General features: G+C 43.9%; 1 protein-coding gene across 3 annotated transcripts in view; it reads right to left on the bottom strand.

The window, feature by feature from the left end:
- Ubox5 (U-box domain containing 5) overlaps positions 1 to 14,811 on the bottom strand; it is a 44,294-nt gene that overhangs the window by 6,368 nt on the left and 23,115 nt on the right. For 2 of the 3 annotated variants that reach the window (XM_090352067.1, XM_090352068.1), the window contains exons 2-5: positions 12,148 to 12,319; positions 8,702 to 8,796; positions 6,043 to 7,240; positions 2,077 to 2,238 (exon numbers count right to left, since the gene is read on the bottom strand). In XM_090352067.1, the coding sequence (XP_090208193.1) occupies positions 2,077 to 2,238; positions 6,043 to 7,240; positions 8,702 to 8,755 (1,414 nt within the window). In that variant the 5' untranslated portion in view covers positions 8,756 to 8,796; positions 12,148 to 12,319. The remainder of the gene's footprint in view (positions 1 to 2,076; positions 2,239 to 6,042; positions 7,241 to 8,701; positions 8,797 to 12,147; positions 12,320 to 14,811) is intronic. The other variant, XM_090352069.1, reaches the window with a different exon arrangement.

Here is a 14,811-nt window from a genome sequence, read left to right as displayed (position 1 = left end):
GATGGGCGACAGACTAGGAAAATAAATAGAAAGTTGTCAGACACAGTGGTGTATGTCTGTATTCTCAGCTATTCAGGAGGTGAAGAAAGGAGGATCATGGTTTAAGGCCTGCCTGGGAAAAAGCACAAAACCCCCAAACTAAAAGCAAAAGGAGGGGCTGGGAGAGGGAAATGGGACAAAAACATAAGAAAGGGGACTGGAAGTTTGGTCTAGTGGTAGAGTGTTTGTCTCACATGCATGAAGACCTGGGTTTGAATCCTTGGTACCATGTACATAGAAAAAAGACAGCAGTGGTACTGTGGCTCAAGTGGTAGAGTTCTTCTAGCCTTGAGAAAGCCCAAGGACAGTGCTCAGGTCCTGAGCTCAAGCCCCAGGGCTGGGGGGGAAAAAAAAAAACCTAAGAAGGGTATCAATGTGTGAGAAGTAATGTACCTACTATCTGGCGAATGTAACTGTAACCCTTCTATACATTACCTCAATAATAAAAAATAAAATGAAAAAAAAAAAGCAAAAGGACTCTAATCAGGAAGCCTACAGAGTGGGAGAAGATCTTCACCAACCAAACAACGGACAAAGGCCTCATATCTAAAATATATCAACAACTCAAAAAATTGAATCACTCCAAAACTAACCTCCAAAGTAACAACCATCCCATTAAAAAATGGGCCAAAGACTTAAAGAGAGTCTTCTCTGAAGAAGAAACAAAAATGGCCTATAGACACATGAAGAAATGCTCAACATCTCTGGTCATAAAAGAAATGCAAATCAAAACAACTCTAAGATTCCACCTCACTCCAGCTAGAATGGCCAGGATCAGGAAAACGAATGACAACAGATGCTGGAGGGGATGTGGCCAGGAGGGATCACTACTACACTGTTGGTGGGAGTGCAAACTCGTCCAACCACTATGGAAAGCAGTGTGGCAGTGCCTCAAAAGGCTAAACATAGAACTCCCCTCTGACCCAGCAATTCCACTACTTGGCATTTACCCAACCATCCAGAAACAAGGACATACTAAACCCACTAGCACAACAATGTTCATTGCAGCACTATTCACCATAGCAAAGATATGGAACCAACCTAGATGTCCCTCAGTTGATGAGTGGATCGACAAGTTGTGGTATTTGTACACAATGGAATTCTATGCTGCTGTCAGAAAGAATGACATCGCCCCATTTGTTAGGAAATGGAAAGACTTAGAAAAAATCATATTAAGTGAAGTAAGCCAGACTCAAGGAACTTAGGCTCAATGGTTTCCCTCATTCGTCATAATCAGTAGAAACCTTGGACTCTACTAGCAGAGATTTGCAATAGAGCAAAATCTTGATACATAAGGACATATAATGTGAAGCTAATTGAAAGGACCTCCAGGATAGTGAAACAAAATCCATATAATGAATGATTGTTGTCCTTAATGTACTATGTTGTCTCTCATCTCCTTTGCTGTCCCTTGGTTATCTCATATTGGTATAGTATCTCACTTTGTTATCTGATATATTGAATTTATTTGTATTTGGATATTTGAAATTTGATAGGGAAGGGGGGAAAACCAAGACGGGTGGGGGGTGTGGGGGGGGAGGGAAACGGGTACCAAGACATGTGAAAGGGTATCAATGTATGTGAACTAATGCACCTTCTATCTGGCAAATATCATGTAACCCTTTTACTAATTACAATAAAAAAAAAAGAAAAAAAAAAAAAGAAAAAAAAGCAAAAGGACTGGCTCAAGTGGTACTATACTTGTCTAAGCAAGTTCAAGACGCTGAGTTCAAATAGCAATACTACCCTCCCTGACACTGCAAAAAAGAAAAAATTCCTCAGGAGAGAATAGTGAACATTGGATCTTATGAAGAAACCACAGCAGAGAGTAGGCAGGCTCTAAGTCCACAGAATGACAGGTCTGATGGTAAAGCGTCACCTGCCTGGGTAGCCCCCCACCTCTCCCTGAAGAAGGAAAGAGAGTTTTACAATGAAAGGGGAGCTGGTCATGTAGACCCATGGAGTCCCAAGAAATCAGGGCCAGAGACAGACAAACCACTGGTTCTAAAACCCTGGCAGATGGCTGGTCCAGGTTACCCGAGATGGTGCCTGGCCTCCCAGATGTGCTGCTCCCTCTTGTGCCCAGGTGCTGGAGCTGCCCTCGGGCCAGCCGGGTGGTGAAGGAGGGCATGGAGCCAAGGGTGGACGTCAAGGCAATTTCCAAGCTTTGTGACAGCTTCTGTTCATGGGTCATTGGACCTGTTAAGAGATAGGCAGACCACAACATCCAGAGAGAGGTTTGGCAAGAGAAGCCACACATCTTCAGAGGACTACAAAACAGCCTTTCCAACTTCAGAAATAAATGTGAAGAAACTCCTTCCTCCTGTCTTCCAGGGGTAGGTGACAGAACTTGGAGTCACAGCCCTGGGGACCCAATAGCTGGGCTGGAGGGGGCCACCTTGTGGCACTGCTGGAGAACTGCAGCTGCCTTTCTTTTTTCTTTTTCTTTTTTATGGAGCGGAGGACATGGTACACAGGGCTTTGCACACTCCGGGTAAGTACCCTACCACTGAGCTAAAACCCAGCCTCTGAATATGACTTTCTATAAAGGCCTCCCTGCTGGCCAAGGAAATAGGAAAAGCAGTGAGCAGGCTCTGTACTCCTGCCCCTGCCTCCATCTTTCCTCTCTAGCAGTCTTCCATTTATGTAATTCCTCCCTTCTTGGGCTGCTATCCTTGTAGGGCTGCTTACCTGCACACTCTACATGCTGTGTCCTTTCTCTGCTGGCAAGTAAAGCAAGTAAAGCTTGGATACTCACTCTCATCAGGCCACAACCACAAAAGTTACGTAAGCAACAGAAAGCCAAGCTATGGCTGGTTAAGAAAGGACTCAGGACCTGTCTGGTGGCAGAATTTGCAAGACTACCCCCAAAAGTGAGTATCATGTTTTATTAGTTTGCAGTACATAGAAAAACAACTTGGGGCCTTACAGGATCACAATGTGGTACCGTGTCATATCAAGCCTGACAAGGCCAACACCACAGAGATCCCCATAGGAGATGGGGCCATCTCATCCTACTGTACTTAACATGCTTCCAGAAGTTTCTGGGGGTCTTGTTAGCTAAAATGTATTCTCAAATCTGGATATATAGTGATTTAGAATGCAAAGTATTTGTATATTGCATAACCTTTTAGAGAAAAAACAGGAAAATAATGATAACATTTAAACTAATTTTTGTTAGAAAAAAAACTGCTAACCTATTTTCCATAGTATCATAAACTGTTATCCAGGACAATCTCCAAACATGGAAAATGTAGATTATTTCAATATTAAGAAATTGTTTCAGAATATGAAAAAAATTTTTCAAATTCTTTTTTTTTTGCCAGTCATCCTCAGGCTTGACTCAGGGCCTGGGCACTGTCCCTGAGCTTCTTTTTTGCTCAGGGGTAGCACTCTACCACTTGAGCTACTACTCCACTTCTGACCTTTTCTGTTTATGTGGTACTGAGGAATTGAACCCAGGGCTTCATGCATGCTAGGCAAGTACTCTACTATTAGGCCACATTTCCAGTCCAAATTCTTTTTTTGTTGTTGTTGTTGGTTGTGGGGCTTGGACTCAGGGCCTGGCCACTGTCCCTGAGCTATTTAGCTCAAGGCTACTATCCTACCCCTGGGCCTGGGCATTGTCCATGAGTTCTTCAGCTCAAGGCTATCGCCCTGCCCCTGGAGCCACAGTGCCACTTCCCATTTTCTAGTGGTTAATTAGAGATAAGAGTCTCATGGTCTTTATTGCTGGGGCTGGCTTTGAACAGATCCTCAGATCTCAGCTTCCTATGTAGCTGGGTGTGAGCCACTGAGCCGAGCCCATTTTTTTTTTTTTTTTTTTTTTGCCAGTCCTGGGCTTGAGCTCAGGGCCTGAGCACTGTCCTTGGACTTTCTCAAGGCTAGAGCTCTATCACTTGAGCCACAGTACCACTTCCAGCTTTTTTCTATGTATGTGGTACCAAGGAATTGAACTCGGGTCTTCGTGCATGCTAGGCAAGCACTCTACCACTAGGCCAAACTGCTGCTGGCTCAAATTCTTTTAATAAAGAAAAAAAATACATAAAAGCCTGATCAAAGATGCCTTGCTCTTGTCTCCCATCAGACAACAAATTGGGAAAATGAATTTTAGCTCATGTGGAAGATAAAGGGCTAGACTTCACAATATATAAAGAGTTCCTAGGATCAAGAAAAAAAATCAACAACTAAGAGAAATTGGGGGGAGGGATTGGAGGTATGGCTCAGTTCATAGAGTGCTAGCTAATGAATAAAAGTGTCAGGTACTCTGCCGGGAGTTGGCCTAGTGGTAGAGTGCTTATCTAGCATGCACAAAGGCCCGGGTTCGATTCCTTGGTACCACATACATAGAAAAAAGCCAGAAGCGGTGCTGTGGCTCAAGTGGTAGATCTCTAGCCTTGAGAAAGCCCAAGGACAGTGCTCAGGCCCTGCCCAGGACTGGCAAAAAAAAAAATGTCAGGTACTAAATTCAATAGGAAACTAAGTGGTATATACTCATAATCTCAGTACTTGGGAAGCTAAGACAGGATGATAGAGGGGAGGATGGAGAGTTTGAGGCTAGAGTAGGTTAGATTGCAAGATCCTATTTCAAAACAAATAAACACCAAGCAGAAATAGATAGCTTACAGGAAAGGAAGCACAGGCTGCTTGTTTTTGTTTTTGTTTTAATCATGTGAGGAATGGGCTCATTAATAAGGTTTGACACTAAAACAATACGAGAGACTGTTGAGAGACTGTTTAACTTATCAACTAATGATGTGAACAGTTTGCCAATACTGTTAGTACAGACATGAGAAATCTCTCATCACTGGTGAGATGATTCAAAGAGCAATTCACCAACATCTATCCAACTTACAGAATGTATCTATTGACTCAGAAATTCCAGTTCTACGATCATATCCTACTGAGACACCTGCAGAGATGGAAAATTATATTTGTACAAAGTTAATTCTGTGCAGCACTATGTTTAATAGCCCCCAAATGAGAAACAACTTAACTGCCACCAAAAGGAGGATAGAGGAGTACCGGTTATTTCATTTTGTGTGGTTAAATTTTTCAGTTTTTAAAACTACATGACTATATTGTTTATGTTTAAAAAGCTAGAGGGGAGGGCTGAGAGTTTGGCGTAGTGCTAAAGTGCTTGCTTAGCAAGTACAAAGCCCTGGATTTGTTTCCTTGTACTACACACACAGAAAAAGCCAGAAATGGTGATGTGGCTCAAATGGTAGAGTACCAGTCTCGAGAAATCTCAGGCCCTGAGCTCAAGCCCCAGGACTGGCCAAAAAAAAAAAGCTAGTGCTAAGGTTAAGTTTAGTTAAAATAGTTTAGTGACAACGTAGTATAAAGAATTCTTTGTGAAGCCGGGTACTGGTAGTTCATGACTGTACTAGCTACTCAGGAGGCTGAGATCTGAGGATCTCGTTTCAGAGCCTGGGCATGAAAGTCCTAGACTCTTATCTCTAATTAACCACTAGAAAACCAGAAGTGGCACTGTGGCTTAAGTGATAAGAGTGCTAGCCATGAGCTGCAAAGCTCAGGAATAGCACCCAGACTCAGAATTCAAGCCCCACGACCAGGGATTGGGGGTGGGGAAGGAATACCATGGAGGAGCTCACTGATAGCTAAGGAGCCCAAAGGATGTCATCAACAGAAAATATAATCTGCTCTGAAGGATTTGTGTCTCTCCTCCCAGGTGTGACCAGAGAAGACTTGAGCCAGAAAAGTGTTGCCCTGGCCATGGCACAAAAAGGGAACCTGAGGTAGGTAAGCCCACTAGTGTGACTATTACTAGGTAGAGGGGGAAAATGTAGATGGAGTCAAGGCATAAAAAACACATACAATCCCACTGAGGTGTCCAAATACTCAGTACTGAAGACAGAGCTGGGGCATCTTACTGAATGAAAAAGAAACATGGGCAGTAGCCTGACAAAGTAAACTACAAAGCATATGGCTAAGGAGGATAAGCTAATGTCCATAGGCCATGGACACAGGACAGGAAATTACCTGTTGAACAGTCCATGTGCATCAGGCCGAGCTCATTGATGGCTTTCATCTTCTTGGTGGTGTGTTCTGAGGTAGTGGGTGAGACCAGAGGGTTTATAGAGAAACAGGAAGCATTTGCACCAAGGCTGCTGTACGAGGCCTGTCCAGTTTGCTCCAGCTTCCTTTTCCGAGAGGGCAGGGTGATGACAGAAGGGGTCACTGCTGATGCAATCTGTGCTCTCCCAAGTAGATGGCAGCCAGGGATGGAGTGCTGGAGCAGGAAATGATCAATCCGGGCTTTCAGGGAGGTGTGGGGCAGGGGCTGTGAGTGTGGAGTAAAAGCTACACCTGTGAAAGGGTCGCTGGGCACTCGGCCCCACACAGCTTCACTGCGGTTGCACTTCTCCAGTGTGCTCTGGTCGATGACCTTGCCAGAGGGCAGCAGCATGGGACAAGTCATGATCTCCAGGGTGATAGGATCCAGAAACTCCTCAGGCACATCCTGAATCTCCTTAGTTAGCCCCTGGAGGCCCGAGGGGACCTGTGGGTGCTGAGACTGGCCCTCAGGGGCACAATCGCTCTCCATAGGCAAAGCTGGAGTCTGAAAAGCCAAGTCTTGAGGCAGGCTGTCTGAAGCCAACAACAGGACACTGTCTATCACATCCTGAGAGCAGGTCTTGGCCGGCTGACCCCACACCTCCAGCCGTTTGATGCAAGGAATGCCACTGCCTGTCACGTGGGTAATGCAGATCTTGAGGTGGGCCACGTGGTTTAGGGAAAGAGCTCCCTTATTCCACAGTTCTTGGACTACAACAGCAGGAGACGGCAGTGTGACTGCTGGTGGGCTAAAAGGTGGCCTGGCCTTGAAGCCCCTGTGGCTGAACACAACTTGGTTCTGGTTTCTCAGTAGGACTTTGCCTACCAAAGTGAACGATTCCTTGTCCGGGACAGATGGTTCAGTTAGGCCCAGTGCCTGGCACTCAGATGAACTCCAAGAGGCTCTGCTGGATAAGGCAGATGTGTACATTTCCAGGCCAGTGACATTCTGGCCTCCCCCAGCTGTGAGATCTATGTTAATCCTACAGATTTCCACATTAAAAGGAAAGGAAACTATCACATGGACCGGTGGCTTAATGAAATACTCTGTCCTAAAACCATGGCTTCTTTTTGTGAGGTCTTCAGAGATGAGATTTTCAACTTCATAACCATCAGCTGATATCTAGATTTAATGACATAGGATATACACTGATCCAAATGAAAACAACTGCTTTTCAAAAATTAAAGAGGAATTGTGTTGTCATTCTGTAATTTCACCCTCCCTCCTTCCCTCCCTCTCTCTCTCTTTGTCTCTGTCTCTGTCTCTTTCTTTCCCCTCATGACTGTGGCTCAATCTTAGGGCCTCACACTCTTGTTTAGCTCTTTCACTCAAGCTTGCCCTCTACTATAATGCCTCTAGACTGGCCTCTTGATCGTTAACTGCAAATGGGAGTCTTACAGACTTTTCTCTCTGTGCTGGTTTTAAACCATGGTCCTCTGGATCTTAGCCCTGAGTAGCTCAGATTATAGGTGTGAGCTAATGACACCAAGGTAGGAACTTTTCATTTAAAAAAAACAAAAACAAAAACAAAGGGCCAGGAGTTTGGCCTAGTGGCAGAGTGCTTGTCTAGCATGCATGAAGACCTGGGTTCGAGTCCTTGGTACCACATATACAGAAAAACCTGGAAATACTGCTATAGCTCAAGTGGCAGAGTACTAGCCTTGAACAAAAAATGTCCAAGGACAGTGCCCAAGCTGGCAAAAAAACAAACAAACAAACAAAAAAACCCACTCCTTAAGGAAGTTGAAAGTTCCTCACTTTCAAATTTTCTCTACTGAATTGTCTAAGATTTTTTTTTGTTGCTGTTGTTTTTTGTAAAATACCCATAATCACATCAAAAGCTATAGGCAACTATGTCCCCAAGTAATGGGAGCCAAAAAACTCCACCCAAGCTGGGCATGGGCTGGATATCTATAATCTTGGCATTTAGGTAGGGTGCTAAACATGACTGCAAGTTAGTTTATATACATTCTGTCTTAATTTTTTATTAAGGTGTGGTGGCTCATGCCTATAATCCCAGATACTCAGTAGGCTGGGAGCTGAGGATCATGGTTCAAAGCTAGCCTGGGTACTAAAAAGTCCATGTGACTCTTATCTCCAATTGATCACCAGAAAACTGGAAGTGGCACTGTGGCTCAAGGAGTAGGATGGTAGCCTTGAGCTGAATAGCTCAGGGACAGCACCCAGGCCCAGAGTTCAAGTCCCATATCTGACAAAAAAAAAAAAAAATCAAATAATAAATGGCAGTGGTGGAACATACTTGTAATTCTTGTACATGAGAGGCTGAGGCAGGATGCTCAGTGGCAAAGTGCTTGCCTAGCAAGTGCAATGTCCTGGGTTTCATTCCCCACTACCAAAAAAGAAAGACAACAACAACAAAAAATTCCTGCACAAAAAGAGTTACAGCTCTCCTCACATGGCATTTTATGATTCTAGAGGTATGTCTACCTCATGCTTACCTAAATACTATCTGGTAGAATCTAAAGGTGAAAGTACAGTAATCCTGAATCAAGTCTACATACACAAGAGAGAAAATAAATGGGGAAAATATATACTGAATACGTATGTGTATATATTGTTTACCTTGTTGCAGTGAATTCTTGGTCTGAATTGTGGAAGACAAAGATTTATTACCATCTTTGTGGCTGCAAGGACAGATTCCAAGCATCAGAAACAGCCTTAAAAAATAAATCTTGGCATTAGACAAGTTAAAACTCAAGAGAACAAAACCTTTAACATACTTTCTTGAAATCCAGACTCCCCTGCATCCTAAACACAATATTGGGGGAAAACTAGACAATGAAGGTTGTAAAGGAATTTTTATTGCAGACTCCTCAGCTTGGTAAAACCTGCCAGTTCTCTGGCTGACAGCCATGCCAAAGACCTGGTGGAGGTAACGTTTGCCAGTGCTGATACAGAAGCTCCCTCCAAGAAAGGGCCAAAGGCTCAACAAACAAACAAATAACCCTGAGAGCCTAGAATGGAAGTAGTGCTGGCTACCTCTGTCATTTAATATTTGTAAATTCACTGATGATTTTTATGGGGGGGGGGCTGGATTTGAACTCAGAGGTGTGTGTGTGTGTGTGTGTGTGTGTGTGTGTGTGTGAGAGAGAGAGAGAGAGAGAGAGAGAGAGAGAGAGAGAGAGAGAGAGAGAGAGAGAGAGAGAGAGAAAGAGAGAGAGAGAGAGGCTACCACCCTACCCCCAGGCCTGGGGGTTGTCCCAGAGCTCTTCAGCTCAATGCTACCGACCTACCCTAGAGCCAAGCCCCACTTCCTGTTTTTATAGAGGTTAATTGGAGATAAGTCTCAGGGCTGGCTTTGAACCTTGATCCTCAGAGCTCAGCATCCTGAGTAGCTAGGATTACAGATGTGAGCCACCACGCCCGGCAGCGTCTCCTGCTCTTGTTTGGCTCCTCCCCCAGCCCCCCCCCCCCCACCTCATGACTGACACTAACACTTGAGCCACAGTTCTACTTCCAGATTTTTGTCTGCTCAGATTAGTTCTGAACTGTGATCATCAGACCTCAGACTCCTAAGTATCTTGGATTATAGATATGAGGCAGGGTGCCTTATCCTAATATTATTTTCTTTCTTTCCTCCTTCTTCTTTTTTTATTTTTTGCCAGTCCTGGGCTTAAGCTCAGGGCCTGAGCACTGTCCTTGGATTTTCTCAAGGCTAGAGCTCTACCACTTGAGCCTCAGCACCACTTCCGGATTTTTTTTTTCTATGCATGTGGTACTGAGGAATAGAGCCTGGGCCTTCGTGCATGCTAGGCAAGTACTCTACCACTAGGCCAAACTCCCGGCCCCCTAATATTTTCTTAATAAAGCAAAACAATCAAGCCAGGTGCTTGTGGCTCATGCCAATAATCCTAATTACTTAGGAGCTGGGATCTGAGGATCGAAGCTAGCCCAGGCAGGAAAACTCCAAGAGACACTCATCTCCAATTAACCACTAAAAAGCTGGAAGTAGAGCTACAGATCAAGGGATAGAGAACTAGCCTTGAGAAAAACAAAGGCAAACAAACAAAACAAAAAACCCAAAACTCAGGAATAGTGCCTAGGCCTGAGTGTGCCCCAGGGAGGGAGAGAGGGAGAGACAGAGGGAGGGGGAGGAGAGAAGGCAGGCACTGGTGGCTCATACCTGTAATTCTACTCTGGAAGCTGAAATACCATTCAAAGCCAGACTATACAGAAGGTGTGTCAAAACTCATCTCCAAAATAAATAGTAAAAAGCAGGGCGGGGGGCTGGGAGTTTGGTCTAGTGGTAGAGTGCTTGCCTAGCATGCACGAAGATCAGGGTTAAATTCCTCGGTACCACATACATAGAAAAGCTGTAAGTGGTGCTGTGGCTCAAGTGGAAAGCCCAAGGACAGTGCTCTGGCCCCAGGACTGGAAGCAAAAAAAAAAAAAAAAAAAAAAAATGCAAGGCTACAAGTGCATGACTCAAGTAGAGAGTCAGCTGTAACTCATCTGATAGAGTGTAATGCTCTGAGCTCAAATCTCAGCACTGCAAAAAAAAAAAAAAATTAAAGGTGGCCGGGAATTTGGCCTAATGGTAGAGTGCTTGCCTAGCATGCATGAAGACCCAAGTTTGATTCTTCGGTACCACATATATAGAAAAAGTCGAAAGTGTTGCTGTGGCACAAGTGATAGAGTGCTAGCCTTGAGAAAGCCCAACAGTGCTCAGGCCCTGAGTTCAAGCCCCAGGACTGGTGGAAAAAAATTTAAAAATTATCACTGAGAGCTGTCCTTTTTTATTAAAAAAAAAATTGAGTTCTACAGACTACACGGAGCAATTTAAAGAGCTATTTTGCCTCCTTTATGATATAAACACAGCATTTCCCTTTATGATATAAACACAGTATTTCTTTGTTTTTTGTTTTATCTTTGTCTATTCAGTAGTACTAGGGTTTTATCTCAGGCTCTTCTTTTCTTGTCAGTCATGGGGCTTGAACTCAGGGCCTGGGCTCTGTCCCTGAGATCTTTTGCTCAAAGATAGTGCTCTACCATTTTCAGCCACAGCCCCACTTCTGGTCTTCTGTTGGTTAACTGGAAATAAGAGTCTTACAGACTTTCTTACCTAGGCTGGCTTCAAACAATGATCCCCAGATCTTAAGATTCCTCAATAACTAGAATTACAGGGGTGAGCCACCAGCACCCAGCTGCTTCAGGTATTTTTCAAATAGGGTCTTATGTTTTTGCTCAGGCCAGCCTGAACTAACAGTCTTCCTATTTATATCTTCTATATAGCTGGGATGTCAAGTTTATGTGCCATCCAGTAGAGTTTTATTGGATGAAATGTGCTTTCACCAACTTTTTGCCTAAGCTGGCTTCAAACTTCAATTCTCCTGACCTTTACCTCCCAGTAGCTAGAATTATAAGTTTGAACCACTGTGCTAGCTTGTGAGGAAAATTTTTAACAGGGCTCACCCTTCTTCCCACTTGAGTGGAGATGGGTCTTCTAGCCAAATATCTTAACTGATGAAGCTGCTCTACCTTGCAACGAGGTAATCAACTTGACTAGTTATCTACTAAAGCATGAGCGGGCCAGGAGTTTGGCCTAGTGGTTACAGTGCTTGCCTAGCATGCACGAAGACCCGGGTTCAATTCCTTGGTACCACATACATAGAAAAAAGCTGGAAGTGGTCCTGAGGCTCAAGTGGTAGAGCTCTAGCCTTGAGAAAGTCCAAGGACAGTGCTCAGGCCCTGAGCTCAAGCCCAAGACTGGCAAAAAAAAAAAAAAAAAAAAAAAAATGGGCCAGGAGTTTGGCCTAGTGGTAGAGTGCTTGCCTAGCATGCACGAGGACCCGGGTTCGATTCCTTGGTACCACATACTTAGAAAAAGCCAGAAGTGGTGCTGAGGCTCAAGTGGTAGAGTTCTAGCCTTGGGAAAAATCCAAGGACAGTCCTCAGGCCCTGAGTTTAAGCCCAGGACTGACAAAACAAACAAACACACACAAAAATAACAACAAATAAAGCATATGAGCCTAGAACTGATCAGACTAGCTGCTTTCCCAAGTACTCACCAAAATGTAATGTGAAGGAAATTTTACAGAAAACTTCAGTAGATCCAATGCTAACTCTCTTCAGTCTAGCCCAAGTCGCACCTCTCGCCTCCTGCCTGGCATCCCTGAGGGCTGTTGCAGGGCATATTCAATAATACTACATCACAAATTTCTCAGCAGTTTGGATCTTCAACTGTAACAAGAAAAAATACAACATATTAATAAAAATTGGGGGCCAGAGGTATTCCTTCAATGCTAAATTATTTGTCTATCAGATATGCGGCTCCAGTTTCAATCTCCAACAGTGACAAGAAAACAAATTCAATAACTGATCAAGAAAACTCGAAGGACACTAGGGTAACATAACACATAGCTGGGAATCATAATTTGAATATCTAAAACAAATCCTTTGGGTGAAACTGATCAAAGTTACAATGAACAGTATACAGTGGCTCAAGACTGTAATCTTACTTGGGAGTGGAGATCAGGGATTACTGATTAAGGCTGGGACATGCATAAAAGTTTGTAAGACTCCATTTCAACCAATGGCTGGGTGTGGTAGAATCTGTTACCCAAGCTACAGGGAAGCACAGTGACTTGGTGCAATGCTATATACCTGTTATCCCCAGCAATACAGTGAAGCTAGTGAGAACACAAGCTGTCCAGGGCATAAACTGAGACTTTACCTTGAAAAGAGGGGCCAGGAGTTTAGCCTAGTGGTAGAGTGCTTGCCTAGCATGCACAAAGGCCCAGGTTCAATTCCTCGGTATCACATACATAGAAAAAAGCTGGAAGTGGTGCTGAGGTTCAAGCGGTAGCACTAGCCTTGAGAAAGTCCAAGGACAGTGCTTAAGCACTGAGCTCAAACCCAGGACTGGCAAAAAGAAAAAGAAAAGAAAAGAACCTAGGCATTGGGGCAAGGAATGTGGCTTAACAGTAGAGAGCCCCGGGTTCCATTCCTCAGTACCACATACACAGAAAAAGCCGGAAGTGGCACTGTGGCTCAAGTGGTACAGTGCTAGCCTTGAGCAAAAGAAGCTCAAGGAGAGCACCCAGACCCTGAGTTCAAGCCCCAAGATTGGCAAAAACAACAAACAAACAAAAACCCCATGAATGTAAGCAAGGCAAAAAGAGGCTAGGGGTGTTGCTCAAGTGGCAGAATATTTGTCTTCCAAGCACAAAGCCTGGAGTTCAACCCTCAGTACTGTCAAACAACCCCCCACAACAAGATCCCTTTGTACAATTAACCCATGCTAAAAGAAAAGCCAGGCACTGGGGGCTCATGTCTGTAAACCTAGCTATTCAGGAGACTGAAACATAAGGATCACAGTTCAAAGCTAGCATGAGGAGGAAACTCTTATCTTCAATTAACGACTATAAAATAGCTAGAAGTGGAAGTGTGGCTCAAGTGGTAGAATATTATTAGTCTTGAGCAAAAAAGCTCAGGCACACTGCCCACACACTGAGTTCAAACCCCAGAACCAGCACACACATACACAAAGATTTAATAAAATTAAATAACAGCTATCCTTCCAGCTGGGCGTGGTGGCTCATGCTTGTAATCCTAGCTCCTACTCAGGAGGCTATAATCCAGCCTATTCAGGAGGCTGAGATCTGAGGATGGTGGTTCAAAGCCAGCTTTGGCACTAAAAAATCCACGAGACTATCTCCAATTAATCACCAGAAAACCTGAAGTGGCACTGTGGCTCAAGGGGTAGGATGGTAGCCTTGAGCTGAAGAGCTCAGGGACAATGCCCAGGCCCAGGGTTCAAGTCCCTCAACCAACCAAAAAAAAAAAATCTGTCCTTCAGTGTAGTGGACCATCCCTATGTTCACAGCAGCCACCATCATCACTAACCTCCACATCCCACCACAAATACTCTTCACCAAACTGTTCCCTGTGTAAGACATGGCTCTGTAATGGCGGATGCTATTTGTTAGACTTACAAATGATAATTTTCTATTCTACATGGGATTCTCTCTTGGAGACCCACGAAGAAACGTCTCCTTTCATTTCAGTACCACAGTAATTGCTTTTCACAAGCAAGTCAGTGTTCTTTTACTTCGGCTTCTAGAAAGCTCAGTAAAATCTGTGGCACATCACTCAAATGTCTCTTATCCTAAAATCGTCAATATTTTTATGTCATATGTCAATGTCATCTTTTGTTATGAACAAGTTTTCCTAAAATCTCTTCAGAACAGGATGGGGTCTAAATCAGTAATAAATCATCTCCTTTTGGTGGAGGTTTACATCAGCAGCAACCCTTTACTTATGATAACATTAAGGTAAACTTTTTAAGTAGATTTTTGTCTCGGTAGAATTTTTATTTTATCTTTCTAAATGCTGTGTGTGTGTGTGTGTGTGTGTGCATGCGCACACGCACATGTGCGAGAGAGAGAGAGAGAGAGAGAGAGAAAGAGAAAGAGCGCACGCACACACACATGCACGCTGGTACTAAAGCTTGAACTCAGAGTTTCATGTTTTTGCTTGGCTTCAATCTACCACTCGAACCATGCCTCCAGTTCCAGATTTTTGCTAGTTAACTGGAAGTGAGTCTCACAGATTTTCCTGTCCCAACTGGCTTCAAACTTGGATCCTCAGATTATCAGTCTCTTGAGTAGCTACAATTGTATGCATGAGATGCTTAAAAAAATTTTTTTTTTTGCCAGTCCTGGGCTTGAGCT

This window comes from Megascapheus bottae, chromosome 18, assembly GCF_031878675.1.
Source record: "Megascapheus bottae isolate mThoBot1 chromosome 18, mThoBot2.hap1, whole genome shotgun sequence".
NCBI classification, from domain to species: Eukaryota; Metazoa; Chordata; class Mammalia; order Rodentia; family Geomyidae; genus Megascapheus; species Megascapheus bottae.
This window is presented reverse-complemented; position numbering and strand designations above follow the sequence as displayed.